The sequence below is a fragment of the Drosophila nasuta genome, chromosome 3 (assembly GCF_023558535.2).
Source record: "Drosophila nasuta strain 15112-1781.00 chromosome 3, ASM2355853v1, whole genome shotgun sequence".
NCBI lineage: Eukaryota > Metazoa > Arthropoda > Insecta > Diptera > Drosophilidae > Drosophila > Drosophila nasuta.
This window is the reverse complement of record NC_083457.1, coordinates 16,517,253-16,533,655: the sequence shown is the minus strand read 5'-3', so window position 1 is coordinate 16,533,655 and position 16,403 is coordinate 16,517,253. Positions and strand designations below refer to the sequence as shown.

Genomic DNA, 16,403 nt, shown 5'->3' with positions numbered 1-16,403 from the left:
TTTTATAATTGCTTTCACTGTTACCCTAAAATTCCTTTAATAAATATCCATATCTTCACACTCTAAAGTTTTTTATTTAATATTCTTTGAACAGATGACAAAGTCGAGGTGCTTGATCAACGTGTCGCTGTTTGTCGGGATCATGCCAACAGCCAATGTCGCCGCAAACAATGTAAATACTATCACATACCGATTGTATTGCCGCCAGCCAACATAATGGCCGCCATGATCACGAATCCCAGTGAGCAACAGGCGACAGCGGCCAATGGTACTGTGGTGACAACAACAACCACTCCAGGAGCGGTTGCTGCTGGCTACAACCACAACAACAGCAACACCAACAATTTGATCATCATAGAGACTCAGCAGCAACAACAACAGCAACCACAGCAACAGTTTGGCTATCACACCAGCAATAGCAGCAACAACTACTACAACAACAACACTGCTGCAGCACACGGCAACAACGTGTATCAGCAACATCATCAGCAGCAACAACAACACATTACTTATCACCGTAGTTCACCGTATTCGCCGTCGTCAACTTCGTCATCATCCTCATGCTCGATAGCCACATCGCCCACATTGTCCTCGGCAACAACACTCTCGACCACTTCGACAGCAACCATGCCCACACCGCAGCAACAATACGCTGCAGCCGCGGCGCCGGCTGCCACATTTCTCAAGGCGCCCGCCTACTATGCCGACTCTGCACCCACTCTGGTGCTGAGCAATGACTACAACTCCAACTGCATACCAATCCAGGCAGCACCGTACATCTCGCTACCACAGCAACATGTGCTGAAGTACACAGCACAGCCACGAGCAACCAACCAACAGCAGCAGCAACATCACAGCCTAATTCATCATCAGTTTATGGGTCATCATTTTCCGGTGGTCGCAACTACAGTAGCTGCTTTGCCCGCCACTACAATCACAGTGACACCGGCCAGTATAGCCACACCCTCGCCTTGCATCTAGTTAGGAAATTAGAAAGCATTTTGGCGCATACACTTACCCCCAACTCATTACTCACACCACGATAGATACATACATACTATACTAAAAAAGAATAAAAAAAATTGAAATTTTTTGATGCAAATAATTGGTTGACATGAACTATTTACAAATACAGCGTATATTATGGGGAAAAAAACAGTTGTTGGTAAGAGTAAAAGTAAAAATTAAAAATTTAATATAGTATATATATTGAGAACTCTACAAACAAAAATTTGCAAAATTTTATGAAATTGTATGTTAAATTTACACAAAAGGCATGCATAAACATTTTGAGTGACTCCACAATATTAGGAATCTTTCGACAAAACAAAAACACACTAACTATATAAAGACAATACAAAACATACAGCTGTGACCATTGAAATAGCAGTGCAGACGACCTACACATTTAAAGTTGAAAAATATTATTATAAACACAACTTCGAGACAAAATTTGTTTATAACAGCTTAATATATTTAATTTGCGATAATTAAACATATTTTTCATTTTGGATAATTCAATATTTTTCCGAATGTGGATATTAACATATGAAAATGTCCGTATTATGAAGATCATTGAAATAGCAGTGAAAAAACAAAAATGTAATAAATTTCAAAAAATCTTATAAATAACTTAATCCTTCTAAATTTCGAGTTGAATACGACCTTATAATTTGTTGTGTAGCCTTTATTGGCTATTAGAGCCTCACAGCTACGTGGCATGGAGTCCACCACGTCCTCGCAACGCTTGCAGGGATTCTGGCCCTATACCTCCTGTACAACTTGTCAAAGGTGTGGCTTAGATGTCGGGGATTTCTTGGCAACATAATGCTTGATGTCCTCCATCAGTTCCCAATCGGATTTAAATCCGGGAACTCTGCTGACATGGCATTACATCAGTTTTTTCATGACCAAACCACTCCGTGACCAGTTGGCCGGTGTGTTTAGGTTTCGTGGCTCTGCTGAAAAGTCCATATTGAAGGCGCATTTCATCCTGAGAATACTTCAGCATGATGTTTCTTAATATATTTTCAAAGATTTCTTGGTCTATGATCTCATCGATCATATTTATAGGTCCCACACCACTGTATGAGAAACATGCCCAGATCATGATTTGAAGACCACCATGGTTAGCGGTCTTAAGGGTATGGTTTAGGTCATTTTAGGTGTTTGGTGGTCAACAGACATATTGTCTTGAACTTTTCTAACAATTAACACCAGTTTAGACGCATTTGTCCAAAGGATATTACGCCATTTGGAAAATGGCCAGTTCAAGTGGCGCTTGGTAAACTCCCACCTCGCTTTGAGATGTCTATAACCAAGTAATTGCACCTTTTCTGGACTTCGGGTATTCAAATTTGTATCCACCAGTCTTCGGCCAATAGCCACTTCACTAATTCCCCAACTCAGCCCTGCTTTAATATCCCTACAGGATGCAAAAGGATTAGTTTAGCTGAAGAGCACTATGCATCGGTCCTCTAAAATTGTGGTTTTTTGTATCACACTACGGTTTTCAGGCTTTGATTTATAATTTATGTCATTGAAAACCATTTTGGTAAAACATTTTAGGCGACACAGAACTTTTTTATACAATTTTGCTCCTTCCTAAGCTCAAGAAAGGACCTCCTCTCTACATTGGACCAGTTAGGTCCTTTACACACTAAAATTAATTTTTTTTTTTATAGTTATAGTGTATTGTCGTATAAACTACAATAATAAACCAGATTAAACTCACTTTTCATAAAATTAAAAGCAATTTCGGCTTTTTTAGTGGAAGAAAAGAAAAAACTGCTATTCTAATGTTCAGCCCAAAAGTGGTGCACTTGGGTAAAAATATCAAAATTTCAGAAAAACTGATCAAATCTAACGGGGTTTTTGCTGTTTTCTTATCTTTATGCTTCATTTTACAAAAACAATGTGCTAGCGATCAACTAACAAAAAGGAATAACCAAAAAAAACGGTTACATAGTCTTTTCTCTGTCGCACTGCTATTTCAATGGTCACAGCTGTATATGTTTTGTGTTGTTCAATTAAAAATAAAAATAAAATATAATAAAAACAAACTTAGCAAGCAAAAAAATGGAACTTTACAAGAACGAAAACCAAAATTTGTGGAAGAACGTATTAGTTTAAAACTATTTTAAACTCTAGGGCTCCATATTTCAAACTTAAATTAAACTATAATATTAAAAACAATAACAATAATAAGAAATTAGTAAGAAATGCTTATATTAGCAAAAAGGTAAGTGTAATCGAAATATTTAACAAAATACTTGGAAAACAGTCAAAATTAATCAAAACGGAAATGTTCACAAGCCATAGTTTAGCAGCGATTATACAACAAAAAACAATACAAATATGAATACGGGAAATGCAAGTGTATTTAAAAGATATAAAATAAAAATAGAAAGAAAAAGAGAAAAAGGAAAAAACAACTACAGTCACGTCCTATTTTTGCAACAACGATTTACTACAGAACTTCAACAGATTTAAAATACAAGTTAAAAGAAAGGCTAAAATAATTCAGACGTTCATTTTTTTTAAACAAAAATCGTACACCTTTTTTTACATTTTATAAAGATGAACAAATGAATCAGACAGAATACAACAAAGCAACCAAAATGAAATTTAAATAAAATATTTTTTTATATTGAAATAATAACACACAAAAATATGAAACCAAAATGACATTAACATCAAAACAAAACAAAAAAAAAACGAATGAAAAAAAAAACAAAAAAATATAATCAAATGTAAACTTTAAGCATTTTTGCAAAAAAAAAAAGAAAACAAAAACAGAAATAGAAAGATTACCTATAATATGAAATTGAATGAACATTACACACTACATTTTTAAGGAGTGTCTCACTAATTTAGCTGAAATTTCTAGAAATAATTTTAAAACAATCATTTCATATAATACTTACCTACAGATAGTCTCATACATGAACTTAGACACATGAAAACCGACAACTAACACAAAAAAACAAAAACAAAAAACAAAAACAAACAAAGATTGTTTTAGCGTGGAAAAAAGGGAAAACGAAATGGAATAAAATAAGAAATATACTGTATCTTCCTATGCCTAATTTATAATTGAAAATACCACTAAATAAATATACAATGTGGAAATGATCGGTTTTAGTTAAATAATTGATTGATATGATTTATACTTTGATCTGTTATAAGTAAATTTAATTTTTGATATATATAACTGAATCATAACATATAGAATAACAACAACAGAACATTACAATTACAATAAATACAAAATGGAAAACTACTTATTATATACAACATACATGCATATATATTTATGTATATACACGTATAATACTTATATATACATATATATTTACTAATGGCAACTAAAACATGAAATGTGATCTTTTAAAGAAATAAAAATAATAAGAGAAATCAATAAATACTAAATAAAGAACAAACGGGAAATATATATATATATTAAATACACAAAACTAAAATTATTCATTTGGTGACAAAAGGTAAATGAATAAATGTAACAAGTTTAATATATCTACATACATATATATATATATATATTAAATGGTAGCAATATATATTAGAAATGTTTCTGAAAAACAACGACAAAATGCAAAATAAACATTTTATTTGGAATTGATTCCATTAATAACGAAAAAAAAAACAAGATAAATAAATAAAAATGAAAATAAAACAACACAAACTAATGACGAGAGAATCTCAATCTTACATAACAAAATAATCGACATAACCTAAGATCGTTCAAAGTTTTAAGTGATACTTATACTTTACAATACATATGTATTTAAGGGCTGATTATAATACACGGAAATTTAGTTTTATATAATTTCTCACCGTTTTCAATATGAAATCCTAGATTTTCTACTTTGCTTTCTTCTTGCTATACATACATATATTACCCATCTAAAACAAAGATAAAAAGATTCACACATTCACTCTCTACGCTGTTGTTTCTTGACTCCTATTCACCTCTATCAAACACTTTTGTCAAACTATAACTAACCGTTTATAAAGATAATCCTCATAGATACACAGACACTAAGCAAAAATCAAGAATAAACAGTAACAACTCCAACTCAAATGCCTAATAAGTTTCCGTCCATTATAAGCAGACCTTAAATCTATATGCAACCACAACAACAGCAAAAAATAAACAAATAAAAATAGATCAGCATATGGATCGATAAAAGAAAGTTGTATACAACATAAAAATAAAAATAAAATAATAAATAAAACATTTATAAAAATTATATTAAATACATATTAGTAGGAACTTAAAAATATGACGTTAAAATAAAAAACATTTTAAAGAATTCTTAAAATTACATAAAAAAAAAGGATTGGCAAAAAAACAATAAGCTGAAAATGGCAAAAAAAAATTGTGTAAAAACCCAAATATAAATGTTCTACAAAATAGAAAATAATTAAAAAAAAGAAAAAAAAAACTTAAATACATAAATTGGAATACATGGACTCTGTTTATAGAAAGATGTTCACTTAAGCAATTCTCAATTTCAATAGACAAACGAATTAGAGTTCGCTAGTCATGATTGGAAACACATGAGTTATTTATAAGGCACCTGTGTAGAATATGAGGAACTCTGCCTCAAGTGTATGTAAACTAGGAACGAAACTTTTATTTGCCTTACAATTTTATCAAAGCGAATGTAATGATCATGTTCGCATATCAATAAATATTTCGATTGGACTTAGTTAATATAATTTGTAATTAATTCAGAACAAAACCTAACATAGATCCCCCATAATATTTCTTAATACTTAACGCTTGTATATGGCGCATTTGTAATTTCATTTTGTAATCGCAGAACCAGTAAAATATGAATTAGGTTTAATGAACAAATACATAAGTACTATGTTTGAGCATAAGTCATAGGTATTATTGTTATTTTTAGTTTATATTTACACCTATACATAACATATATACTATTAGATTATTATGATTATTAATTGTGAATATGATGTGATGTGTTTATTAAAAAGTAAAGAACAAAAAAAATTCAATGTTGCAACTTAATGAAACGTAAAGAAATTTGTTGTACTAGAATACCGAAAGATCGATCGGTCAAATGAATGAGTAAGAAAACTAAAGTAACTAGAAGTGAACAATTTTAGTGTGCGAATATTATAATCTAATTATAATTTATATTTAACGCAAATTCGATCTAATAATGCATTACACATACTTATAATAGTATATACTTACAGTATATACACACTTTGTATAATGTAAGTAATTTTTCATTTATGTCAGGTGATATCAACGAATTTTTCTATGTGTTTTATGCGTATGGCAAGCGTATTGTTCTTGAGATGTAGTCTACCTACCTATTTTTTAAGCGCCTTTATTATTTTTTTTGAATTTACGTTTAATTTCAAATATTTTGCACCTTATTTATTATTGATACTATATATTATATTATGTTTTTGTGATATTCAAAAAATGTTGTTTTTTGTTTTCATATTTGTTTTATTCATTTTGTATATTTTCTCTGGCTTGTTTTTATATACATACATAATTGATGTGTAATATTTGTATTCAGCATATATACTTATTATATATTAATAAATTAATTAATACATTTAATTACCTATACTTACATATATACAAAATACAAAACAATGATAAATTGAAAAAAAAAAATAGTTTTTAAGGCGTAAGCAGTAATGTAATGAACGATGAAAATGATTAATTAAATAAAGCTGGGGAGGAAGTAAAGTAAACATTAAAAAAATATGAACACCACGTTTACAGTACGTTTGAAATCGATGATAAAAGTAATGATACAAAAATATGATGATATTTATACTCCTAAAATTAAAATTTTTTAAAGATATTTAATAAACAAATCATTATTAACTATTATTATATTTATTATTACAAAACAGGTTTAGTTATTATATACATACATGTAAAAAAAAAAAAAAAAAAAAAAAAAACAAAAGGAAGAAGAAGAAGAGTAAGGATGCACAGCAAAGAGCAATTGTTGCAATCTAAAAATCATGAATAAGCTAATTAATAATAACAAGTTGTATGAAGAATTATGATATAGAAAATACAACATTAAAAGTTATTTAGCAGTAAAGTAAAATATAAAAAACTAACATCAACAAACAAAAACAATGAAATACAATAAAAACACTTGAAATAAAATTTAAAAAATTTACAAAAGTCTTTTATTCCATATCAGAGGGATTTCAATTCCAGATGAATCGCAGTGTGTCAGCATCAGGATAAATGAAATTTCATCATTTTCAATAAATAAGAATTTCTGTAGATACAATAACTTATTGGATAGGCATGTGCACTCTCCCAAGTACAACTCTTATTTTGAAACTGAAAATGCAAAAGATACTTTTGTGAAATTGCTAATACTCGTAATTAAAATACATATGTACGTGCGATGGTAAGTAGTAAGTATGAAAACGAGATTGAATGTTTATATCCGCTAAAAATTGAAGGGTATTATAACTTTGTACTGGCAGGAAATGTACATATTTAAGAAATCTTCGTGTTAAGCGAAATCGTGTTAAGCGAAAATTCGCAAAATTCAAATTCAAATTTTTTTATTGTTCAAATTTGGTATGTTTTTATTAATGTTTCATTACAGTTTTATTATTTATTTACATGTTTTTTTTTTTTATTGGCTCTTTATAAAAAAAATCTGTCATTTTCGATTGTTTGGTGACTTTTAAAGCTTCTTTATAGCACTCCTTATAAGGCAAAAGTATTGTTTCCAACTCTCTATTAAACTTACATAAGTCGTCGTTCGATGACCGGATCTGAATTTAAAAAGCACGATTCCAAGCTGCTAGCATATGCGAATCCTTCTTGGAGTTTTTCTATCGATAAACTAATTTGATCGGTTTCTTCAGAGCTGCTGTCATCTGATTTCGAATTGTTTGCTTCATTCACATCAATCTCAAGCAATAATTCGTCATCAATTTCTTTATCTTCAAACAACTCTTGCAAATCATCATTTGCCATGTCGTCGAAACCTTCAACTTCAATCAAGTGAGCAAGGTCCAATATATCCTGGAATCCACGTTTTGGCACTTTTATTTCAGAACTTTTAACTACCTCTGGCCATAATTTTCTCCAGCATATATTTAATGTTGACACCTTAATCTCTTTTAAAGATAAGTTTACCAACTCAAGGCTATCTTTAATACAAAACATCTTCCAAGCACTCGATGGAGTCGGTTTCAGTTGTATCCAAAATCCAGCGTATAAGATCTTCGCACCTACTAAAACACGCTAGCAGATCAAACGAGGGATTCCCCTTTTTCGACAATCACCCCATGCGTAAGACACAAGCACAAAAGCACAATCGCGTTAATTGACTGCAAACAAAATATACACATATCGATATTTTGCAATCGTGTAAGAACGAGAATTTTAGCGTGTTAAAAGGGAGATGGGAGCAAATTTGTAACCGTGTAAGACCGAGTTCGTGCTAAAAGAGTCCGAGTGAAGCGAGGGCCAGGTGTATTTAAAACATACTTTCGTTTGGGAAAAACAACTTATACAATCAAGTATTACTTGATTTGACTGACAATCTGGTATATTTTTCACTTAATTGTATATTTTGAACGTAGTATTATTTCAATATACCAAATATAGCCTTCGGTATATTTTAAGAATAATGGTTTGCTTTCATTTAAAATAGGTAGCGGGTATCTCGCAGTCGAGCATACTATATATACGACTATTGCGATTTTCTTATTTATTTTACAATAATACAAATGGAAAGTGATTGAAATGAAATTTTACCATTTCTTATTATTGTTATCTTCGACAAAATAATGCAATGTTGCAATGGGGACAGACCGAGTATTATCAAGTCTACTTATTTGAGTTTCCCGAAATATTAGGAAATTCCTTTTAAAACCATCTATTGTCCTGTAATGTCATTTCGACGTGTTATGCTAACCCCATGCTTGCATCACGTTATAAATATTTTCTTCAGCTTACTGCTCTCTCACAATTAACATTCTAAGAGCCAACTTTCGATCAACTCTTATAAAAGATATATCTTTAGTCAAAAAATAATTAGTAAGAACAGCCAAGGTAAGTATCTACGAAATTGTTTTTTTTTATAAAACGAGTAATACATAAAATAAATTAAAATTAAATGTTGACTTAATACTAACTGTATTATCCATAAATGGCAAATATGGCACCCAGAACTTTTCTAAACGCAAGCCAACTACTAATTATGTTTTAGCAGAAGACAAAGAAAATCGAGTTGTTGGAACAGACCACAAACTTAATTTTGCACTAACCAAACGATTGAATTAACAAGAATAACAATTTACTGCCGTTGGCAAGGAGCAATAAAGGGGGTTGAGAGGATTCAAAGAAATAGCAATGCTGGTTAGGTCAAGTGGCCAAAAAGCGGTTCCCTACCGTGCAAATGCCCTAAAGTTTAGTTTGCTACTAAATTCTGGTAACTTTTGACCAAAGTTTATCAGAAGGTGGTAAGAAGTGAGGAAAGTTATTGGATGCGAAACTTATTCAAGAAAAATGCGACATGCAGAAAGAAACTTGAATTTTATTGCCTATAAAGACGCATTAACTTGTGTGATTGCAGCATAGGCTCTAAATTGCCAGCGAGCGATTTAGAAAGTGAGAAATGTGCATGGGCACAATTTCAAGACAGATGCTAGTTATCTGGAACTTGAATACAAAATCTCCAGCTAATGCCAAACAAATGGCTTACATTGCACGCACGGAAGGCGAAGGTTAACAAAGATAATCCAACTTCCGCTGAGATAATAAATTTAAGTTTGTTTCAACATCTCGAATGCACTTTGAAGGGACTTTTCTCTTTAATTGTTAAGCTATGATAAACGTTTTTCAAGAAAAGAAGAACCAAGCGGGAAAACTTTCCTGCTTCCAGCAATAAAAGCAAAACAGTGCGGTATTACTATTAAAAGTATACCTTTTTATTATACAAAAAATACTAAAATATACCGACGAATTAATTTGGTATATCAATATACTATTACATGCAAAATATACCAGAGAGTACAATTTTTTTAGACGATTTTTAATAAAGATATATATCATAAAAAAAAGGAAATCAAAAAATCATTTTCTCACTTTTCCGTTGCATACTTTGCGGCAATTCCCCCGAAATGAATGCTTCCGAATACGTCCAGAACAATAATTCGTAGTGTGGAATGGAATTTGTTGCTTTCAGTGCGGAAAACTCCTAGTGTATAAAAAAGTAGAAGGGGGCAAAAGAAAGAAACGAATAAGCGCTGAACTGACTAAATTAACTGACGCTGGTGAAAAAGTTTGTTTGCCTTCAGACGTTTACTTGACTGCGCTTGGCTATGGAAAAGTAGAAAATAAAACAAGTAAAGCTCAAAAACTTGACAAATGAAAGAGCGCATTGCTATCGCGAAGCAGTTAAAACTGTTTGATTGTTCACAAAAGATTTACGTTAAATATTTGATGCTAAAATTATGCAACGTTGCGTTGGGTAATCGGCGAAATGCACAAAACCGTTTTAGTTTTGACTTCCATCGTGCGCCCAGAGGTCATATCGGTTTGAATGCGAAAAATTTAAATCAGAATTATTGAGAGCACAAAATAATTCAGGTAAGGAAACGAAGGTAAACCTTTTCATGCAACCAATTTAACATATATATTATATTATTAGTAGCCAATAACTTTGTCCGCTTTGCATTTTGTTGATGTCAATCATAATAATTAATATGACAAAGTTTTTTGTTTTTTGCTATTTACCAGCTTAGCAAATACTACCAAGCAATAGAAAACTAAACATAAGTGACATATTAAACAACGAAGCTACAGGGACACTTCGTGGTTAAATTTAAATATTATCTTTCTTTTATAATTATGTCAAGGTATACAGATATGCGCTCTCTTGTGATGACTTATCATTCTCACTTCTTTCTTCGTAAGTAATCAAAAATTGAGTTTCTTCGAGTACTGATCCCATTCATTCTATTTGGCAAGCTTGCCGAGTATCCACAGATACCAAGCCCACTGCTCTTCATTTTATTCTCATCGTTCGTATCCCTTCTTCTGCAATTTAAAATCCAATGCATTAAAAAATTTATAACAAACAACAAACTATATGCAGATAAGTCAAATATTCAATTTTTGATCTTTCACAATACATTAATATTCATTGTGTGCACACTATGAATCGGTTTTTCATAATTCAAACTGCAATTGCATTAACAGTATAATTCAACCACAATAATATGTTACTTAAAATTAATTAATTACTCCTCTCTCTCTCTTTTATTTAAAATCTGTCTTTTTGAACTACAAGTAAATTGTTTAATTAATATAAACTTAACAGAAATAGCAGCTATCCGATGAGGTCTGTTATTATATATATAATATTATCTTTTCAGTTTCTTGGATTTATCTATCGGGGAGATCGAGTATGTGGTATGTTATCTTTTCAGTCTTCTTATTGTTAAATTGTTGTCTAATAGACTTAGGGCTAAATTATTTTCGTGGTTATGGAGTCAATCGATGTATTTCTTACCAAATTTCTTTATTTCTTCTTTTATAGTTAAAATATTAAGATCTTTGTAAATATTTGCATTAGATACGTAGAAAGGAGCACTGACAATTTGTCGCAAAGTTTTTGATTGGTAACGCTGAAGTATTACCTAATTAAAATGATTATTTCAATCATTTCCGCTTGTTCACCTACTATTGATATTGACAATCCTAAGTTAAAAATTTTGTTGTTTCCTACAACCTAATAAAATAAACGTTGAAAAGTTAAAAATTAAAGATTTCAAAGTCTAAGCTACGATAGAATCAACAGAATCTTTGATGTGTTTGTACGATCATAAAAATAAAGAAAAACATCGAAATCTCTGGTATACTGCTACCAAGGTTTTATTTCTGTACCTCTTACAGCCTCTAAGCTACTCAACGGCAAAACCCTACAGGAAAAATAATTTGTAATGTTTTGATAAAGATCGGTTATGAATTTCTAACATCGCCTATGGCTTTCGAAATTACTTTTAAGCTTAAAGCACAATATTGAAGAATTGAGACTCAAGAAAAAAACATTATTGGAGTGTCTTTTATATTCTCACTAATTTTGAATAGTTTAACTTAAACTTTAACTTAACTTGAACTGCTATTTAACAACCTCGAGTAGCTTTATCTCAAGCATAGATGACACTTTTAGGACTTCAGTCTTATCTACAACTCGTTTTCCGAGCATTTACGTATAAATGAAACAAAACCAACAAAATTTCAAGACAACATGTACACAAAAGTCAAAGAAAAAACGTTTTTTTTTTTTCATACTCGGTGCAGGCCAGCGGTCAAATTAGGGCAATGTTCATACTAAAAGGCGCTCGAATGCAATAACAACGAATTGTTGTCGTCCTCGAGACCGACGCTGACAATGACGTTGACGTTGGCGCTGACTCTGACGCTGACGTTGACTTTGGCAGCGCATCTTAGCAGGAAAGTCAAAAGTCTACGCTCGAAAGCGTAAGGTACTGACTTTGGCTTTTAGGTACAATTAATCTTGTTTATCCGTTGTTGTTGTTGTTGTTGTTGTCGTCTAGCGCCCAACGCTTCTGTTTGTCTTTCTGGGCAACAACAGCTCCTTGAATGCGACAGGAGCTGCCCAGCTCTATCGTAATGTATTTAGAACGAGTTTAATTTGCTCACAAAACATTTTTCTTTTGCCTTATACAACCTGACCAGGCCCACACACTCCTTGCACACTCCTTGCACCGAATTTGGCTAGCCAGGTTAGCTATTAATTTTGGGTTGTGAGCAAGATTAACGACTCCTTGATTGCTTCAAATTATTCAGGCAAGGGACAAGCTTGCCTAATAGTTGGTGGTAAGATGCTTAACATACTTACGTTCACTCTGATGGAATTATATTTTGTAGTTAAAATATTCGTAGTTAAAATAGTAAAACATGCATTTCATTTTTTGCTCTGTTTTTGATTCCATTTCCAAGCATTTCATGTGCTGGCCACTCGAATTCGATTGCCACACAAATCACCCATAGGCAATGGGCCAAGCTCATCAACAGTAACAAGTGGTAGCAGAGACCCAAGCCCAGACCCAGCCCAAAGTGCGTCAAAACTAATGGCCACTGACAACAAAGTAAATGAAGCATAGCTTCAGGCGCGTACTCCATACCAGAGGATTGGACACAACAAAGATACAAAGAGAGAGAGAGAGAGAGCTGACCAGACAGCAGGTAGCATGTCCATGTCCATGTAACATAGCAGGAGGGTTGCAATTCAGTGCAACAATCGGACGACCGACGGCCCCAACACAACTGAGTATCACAGGAGCAGACAACAAAACAAAAAGCGACCATCTGGCAGTCCTGTAATAGGCAAAATTAAAAATCTATGGAGTTAAATGAGTGAAAATCAGGAAAATGCATTAATGAATGAATGACAACAGGCATCGTCGACACTGGCGCTGGCTCTGACACTGACACTGGCATACTGGCATGCTAAAGACATTGGCGAGAACGTAAACTGTCCCCCCCATTCCGCATCCCTAAACTCCTCTTCCTCATCTCCTATCTCTCCATGCTCTTATGCATACCATCGTTACTGACGCAATGAGCAGATGCAGCAGCCCGTGGGGCTTTGTGTACATACGTGAGTGAATGATCAAATGTGGACGCCTGGTAGTTGGGGCCATTTGCAACCTGTGCCACGTTTCAGCTGGCTCTTCTTGTTGTTGCTATTTTGATGGGGGCTTCTTGCATGTCTTATTTATGAATGCAAAAACCTTTTGGCATTTGGCAGGCCTTGATAAGGTCATTGGATTATAGCGTGCTCCATACCTAATGCAATAACCGACTTTCACCATGTTGTTTATCAAAGACTAAAATTCAGCAACTCTTCTAAGCTGCTAAACATATTTCAACAAATAAAAATATAGAAAATACTACTGTGGGCAAAAAGTAAGGTGAATTTTCAATTTAAACTTCGCGGGCCTAACAATTCGGCCTAATTCTTTTTTTCTTAAGTTGGCAAGACTGTTAATGACATCTGGGCCAAATTTCATTTGAATGTCATTATCAGAAATATATTTACGCTTGTGTTTTCCAAACGACCAAGAGTGCATTTTTCGATTTTTTACAATGTCTGAATGAGAAGTGCCATCAAATTTTGTTTGCTGAATGAAATTTCGGCTGCGGAAACGCCGAGTATGTTGCGGAAGACCTTTGGTGATTCTACCATGTCACAAAAAATGTTTTAAGTGGTACAAAGACATCAAAGAGGGTCGAGAACGTGTTGATGACTTGGAGCGCTCCGGACGACAATCGACGTCAACACATGACCAACACGTCAACAAAGTGGAGGCAAAAATCGTCGGTTGACTATTAGAGACCTTACTGATATGATCGGAATATCAGAAAGATCTGTGAAAACCATTTTGAAAGACCATTTGGGCCTACGAAAAGTCAAATCTCGTTTGGTACCAAAACGACCAATTTCTGTACACGTTTTTCTTGACCATTTCGCAAAAAATTCGACGCATATCGTTCCAAGACCACTGTATTCGCCTGATTTGGCTCCGTGTGACTTCTGACTATTCCCAAAACTGAAGAGACCACTTCGGGGAATGCGTTTCGAGTCGATTGAGGAGATAAAAGCTAAATCGAAGAAGGCACTGATGGCTATACCGAAAAGGGACTATTTGGCATATTTCGAGGATAGGAAAAAAAGTGTGCATAAGTGTATTTTATCGGGAGGGGATCACTTTGAAGGGAATGATATTGATTTAGAAGAATAAATAAAGATTTTTCATTTTACAAACAAATTCACCTTACTTTTTGCCCACAGTAGTACATAATTGCATTAATTGATTTTTGAAAAGATTCTGCTTAGACTTCAATAATTTCCGTTTCGTAAAAAAAAGACAAAAATATCTTTACAGTCATGCTATTCGAAGTAGATTTCACGCTTTCCGCATTATGACATAAGCACATAAAATCAATTCAATACTTTCTGTGAATCGGATCGTGTTAAAAAATGGGTATAACAATAGGTAATAGATGGGTATACAAGTTTTCTTGACAAAATCTTAAATTAATTTTGGTACAGTAAATTATTAAGAATACTCGTATATCATTTAAATAGAGGTATTTTAAAGTCATGTTCATAGTTTAAGAAAAGCATCGGAGTCTCCCATATAAAAAGAAGGAAATCCGAAACTCGTTCTTCACTTTTCCTAGTGATTCTAAATCGAAATAATCTCAAGATGAAGTCTGCACAATATACATTTATATTTTTTGCTTTTGCTCTTTTGGTAAGTATTAACCCTCTCTAATATTCAGATTGATTTGTAAATTTGAAATGGAAATCTCTTCTGCTTACAGTTGTGCGCTCCCTATAAGCCCGTTGAGGCTGTCATAGATCTTGAGGATACCCCACCATGCGTACATGTTGTGTTAGATGCCGTGGGTCAGACATTGTCCTACTTTGCCATACCTACCGTAAAAGAATTGGCTACATGTATGAACTTCGTTCCTAGGAAGACTCAAAACTTGGACGCTGTGGATTTAGTTTTGCTAGCATATGAATTCGTTATTCGAGCTAGTGGCGACTTTAAGTGTTTATCCCAATCACTTAATTCGCTGACTAAATCGTTGAAGCCATACGCCAGGAAGTGGAATAAGTTGGGTTGCAACCGGATCTTTGTTGATATTGTTCCCAGGACTAATAACGACTTGGATGCTAATAAAAAATAAAAATTGCAATGACCCTAGGCTGCTACTCTAACATCTCAAACATTTTGTCCTTAAGGGTATTGGTAAATTTAAATACAAAAAAAAGGAAAATAACAAAAAACTTTTAAATATATTTGGTATGTGAAACGAGTTCTGCCATATAATAAATATGCATAAATAATTCATTATTGCTGATACTAAAAAATACAAAATTGTTCTATGAAACTAAGTTTAAATAATAATAAAACGAAATATATAAAAGTAAAAAATCGTAATGGAGATGCCGGGGATTGAACCCGGGGCCTCTCACATGCAAAGCGAGCGCTCTACCACTGAGCTACATCCCCAATTTTGATTGCCAATTTTGTATATAGCATTTTGAAGTGAGTTCGTTAAGAGATATTACTGAAACCCTTTTCGACAGTTGCAACTACATACCATACTACCACAATATTGTTGCCTAAGATCTTTCTCTAGTAATGTAGTAACCATATAAATATATATTTATTTTATACGGTTGGAAATGGATATGCCCTAATTTTAATTGCATTTTGTATATTTCTTATTTATCTCTTACGTACATAATTTCATTAGCTACTTCCATGTGAAGTAGTTTTTATTACTTACTGGAATT

The 16,403-nt window shown here is 32.8% G+C and overlaps 2 protein-coding genes and 1 non-coding gene across 5 annotated transcripts in view; 2 read left to right on the top strand and 1 right to left on the bottom strand.

Moving 5' to 3' along the window:
* LOC132791599 (protein muscleblind) overlaps nt 1-6,983 on the top strand; it is a 135,344-nt gene extending 128,361 nt beyond the window's left edge. For 2 of the 3 annotated variants that reach the window (XM_060800598.1, XM_060800597.1), the window contains exon 8: nt 95-233. Coding sequence is in view for 1 of the 3 variants with exons in the window: in XM_060800595.1 (XP_060656578.1) it covers nt 95-981 (887 nt within the window). In the remaining 2 variants the exon portion in view is untranslated. Of the gene's footprint in view, nt 1-94 lie in introns of all 3 variants that reach the window. The other variant, XM_060800595.1, reaches the window with a different exon arrangement.
* An 8,216-nt stretch (nt 6,984-15,199) lies between these two features.
* Nucleotides 15,200-15,954, top strand: LOC132790176 (uncharacterized). The gene is made up of 2 exons (XM_060798636.1): nt 15,200-15,348; nt 15,419-15,954. The coding sequence occupies exons 1-2, from the start codon at nt 15,301-15,303 to the stop codon at nt 15,788-15,790; spliced, it is 420 nt and encodes a 139-aa protein (XP_060654619.1). The 5' UTR covers nt 15,200-15,300; the 3' UTR covers nt 15,791-15,954.
* A 90-nt stretch (nt 15,955-16,044) lies between these two features.
* Trnaa-ugc (transfer RNA alanine (anticodon UGC)) lies at nt 16,045-16,116 on the bottom strand. Its single transcript has one exon. It is a non-coding gene; the product is annotated as a tRNA-Ala (tRNA).
* Between the last annotated feature and the right edge of the window lie 287 nt (nt 16,117-16,403).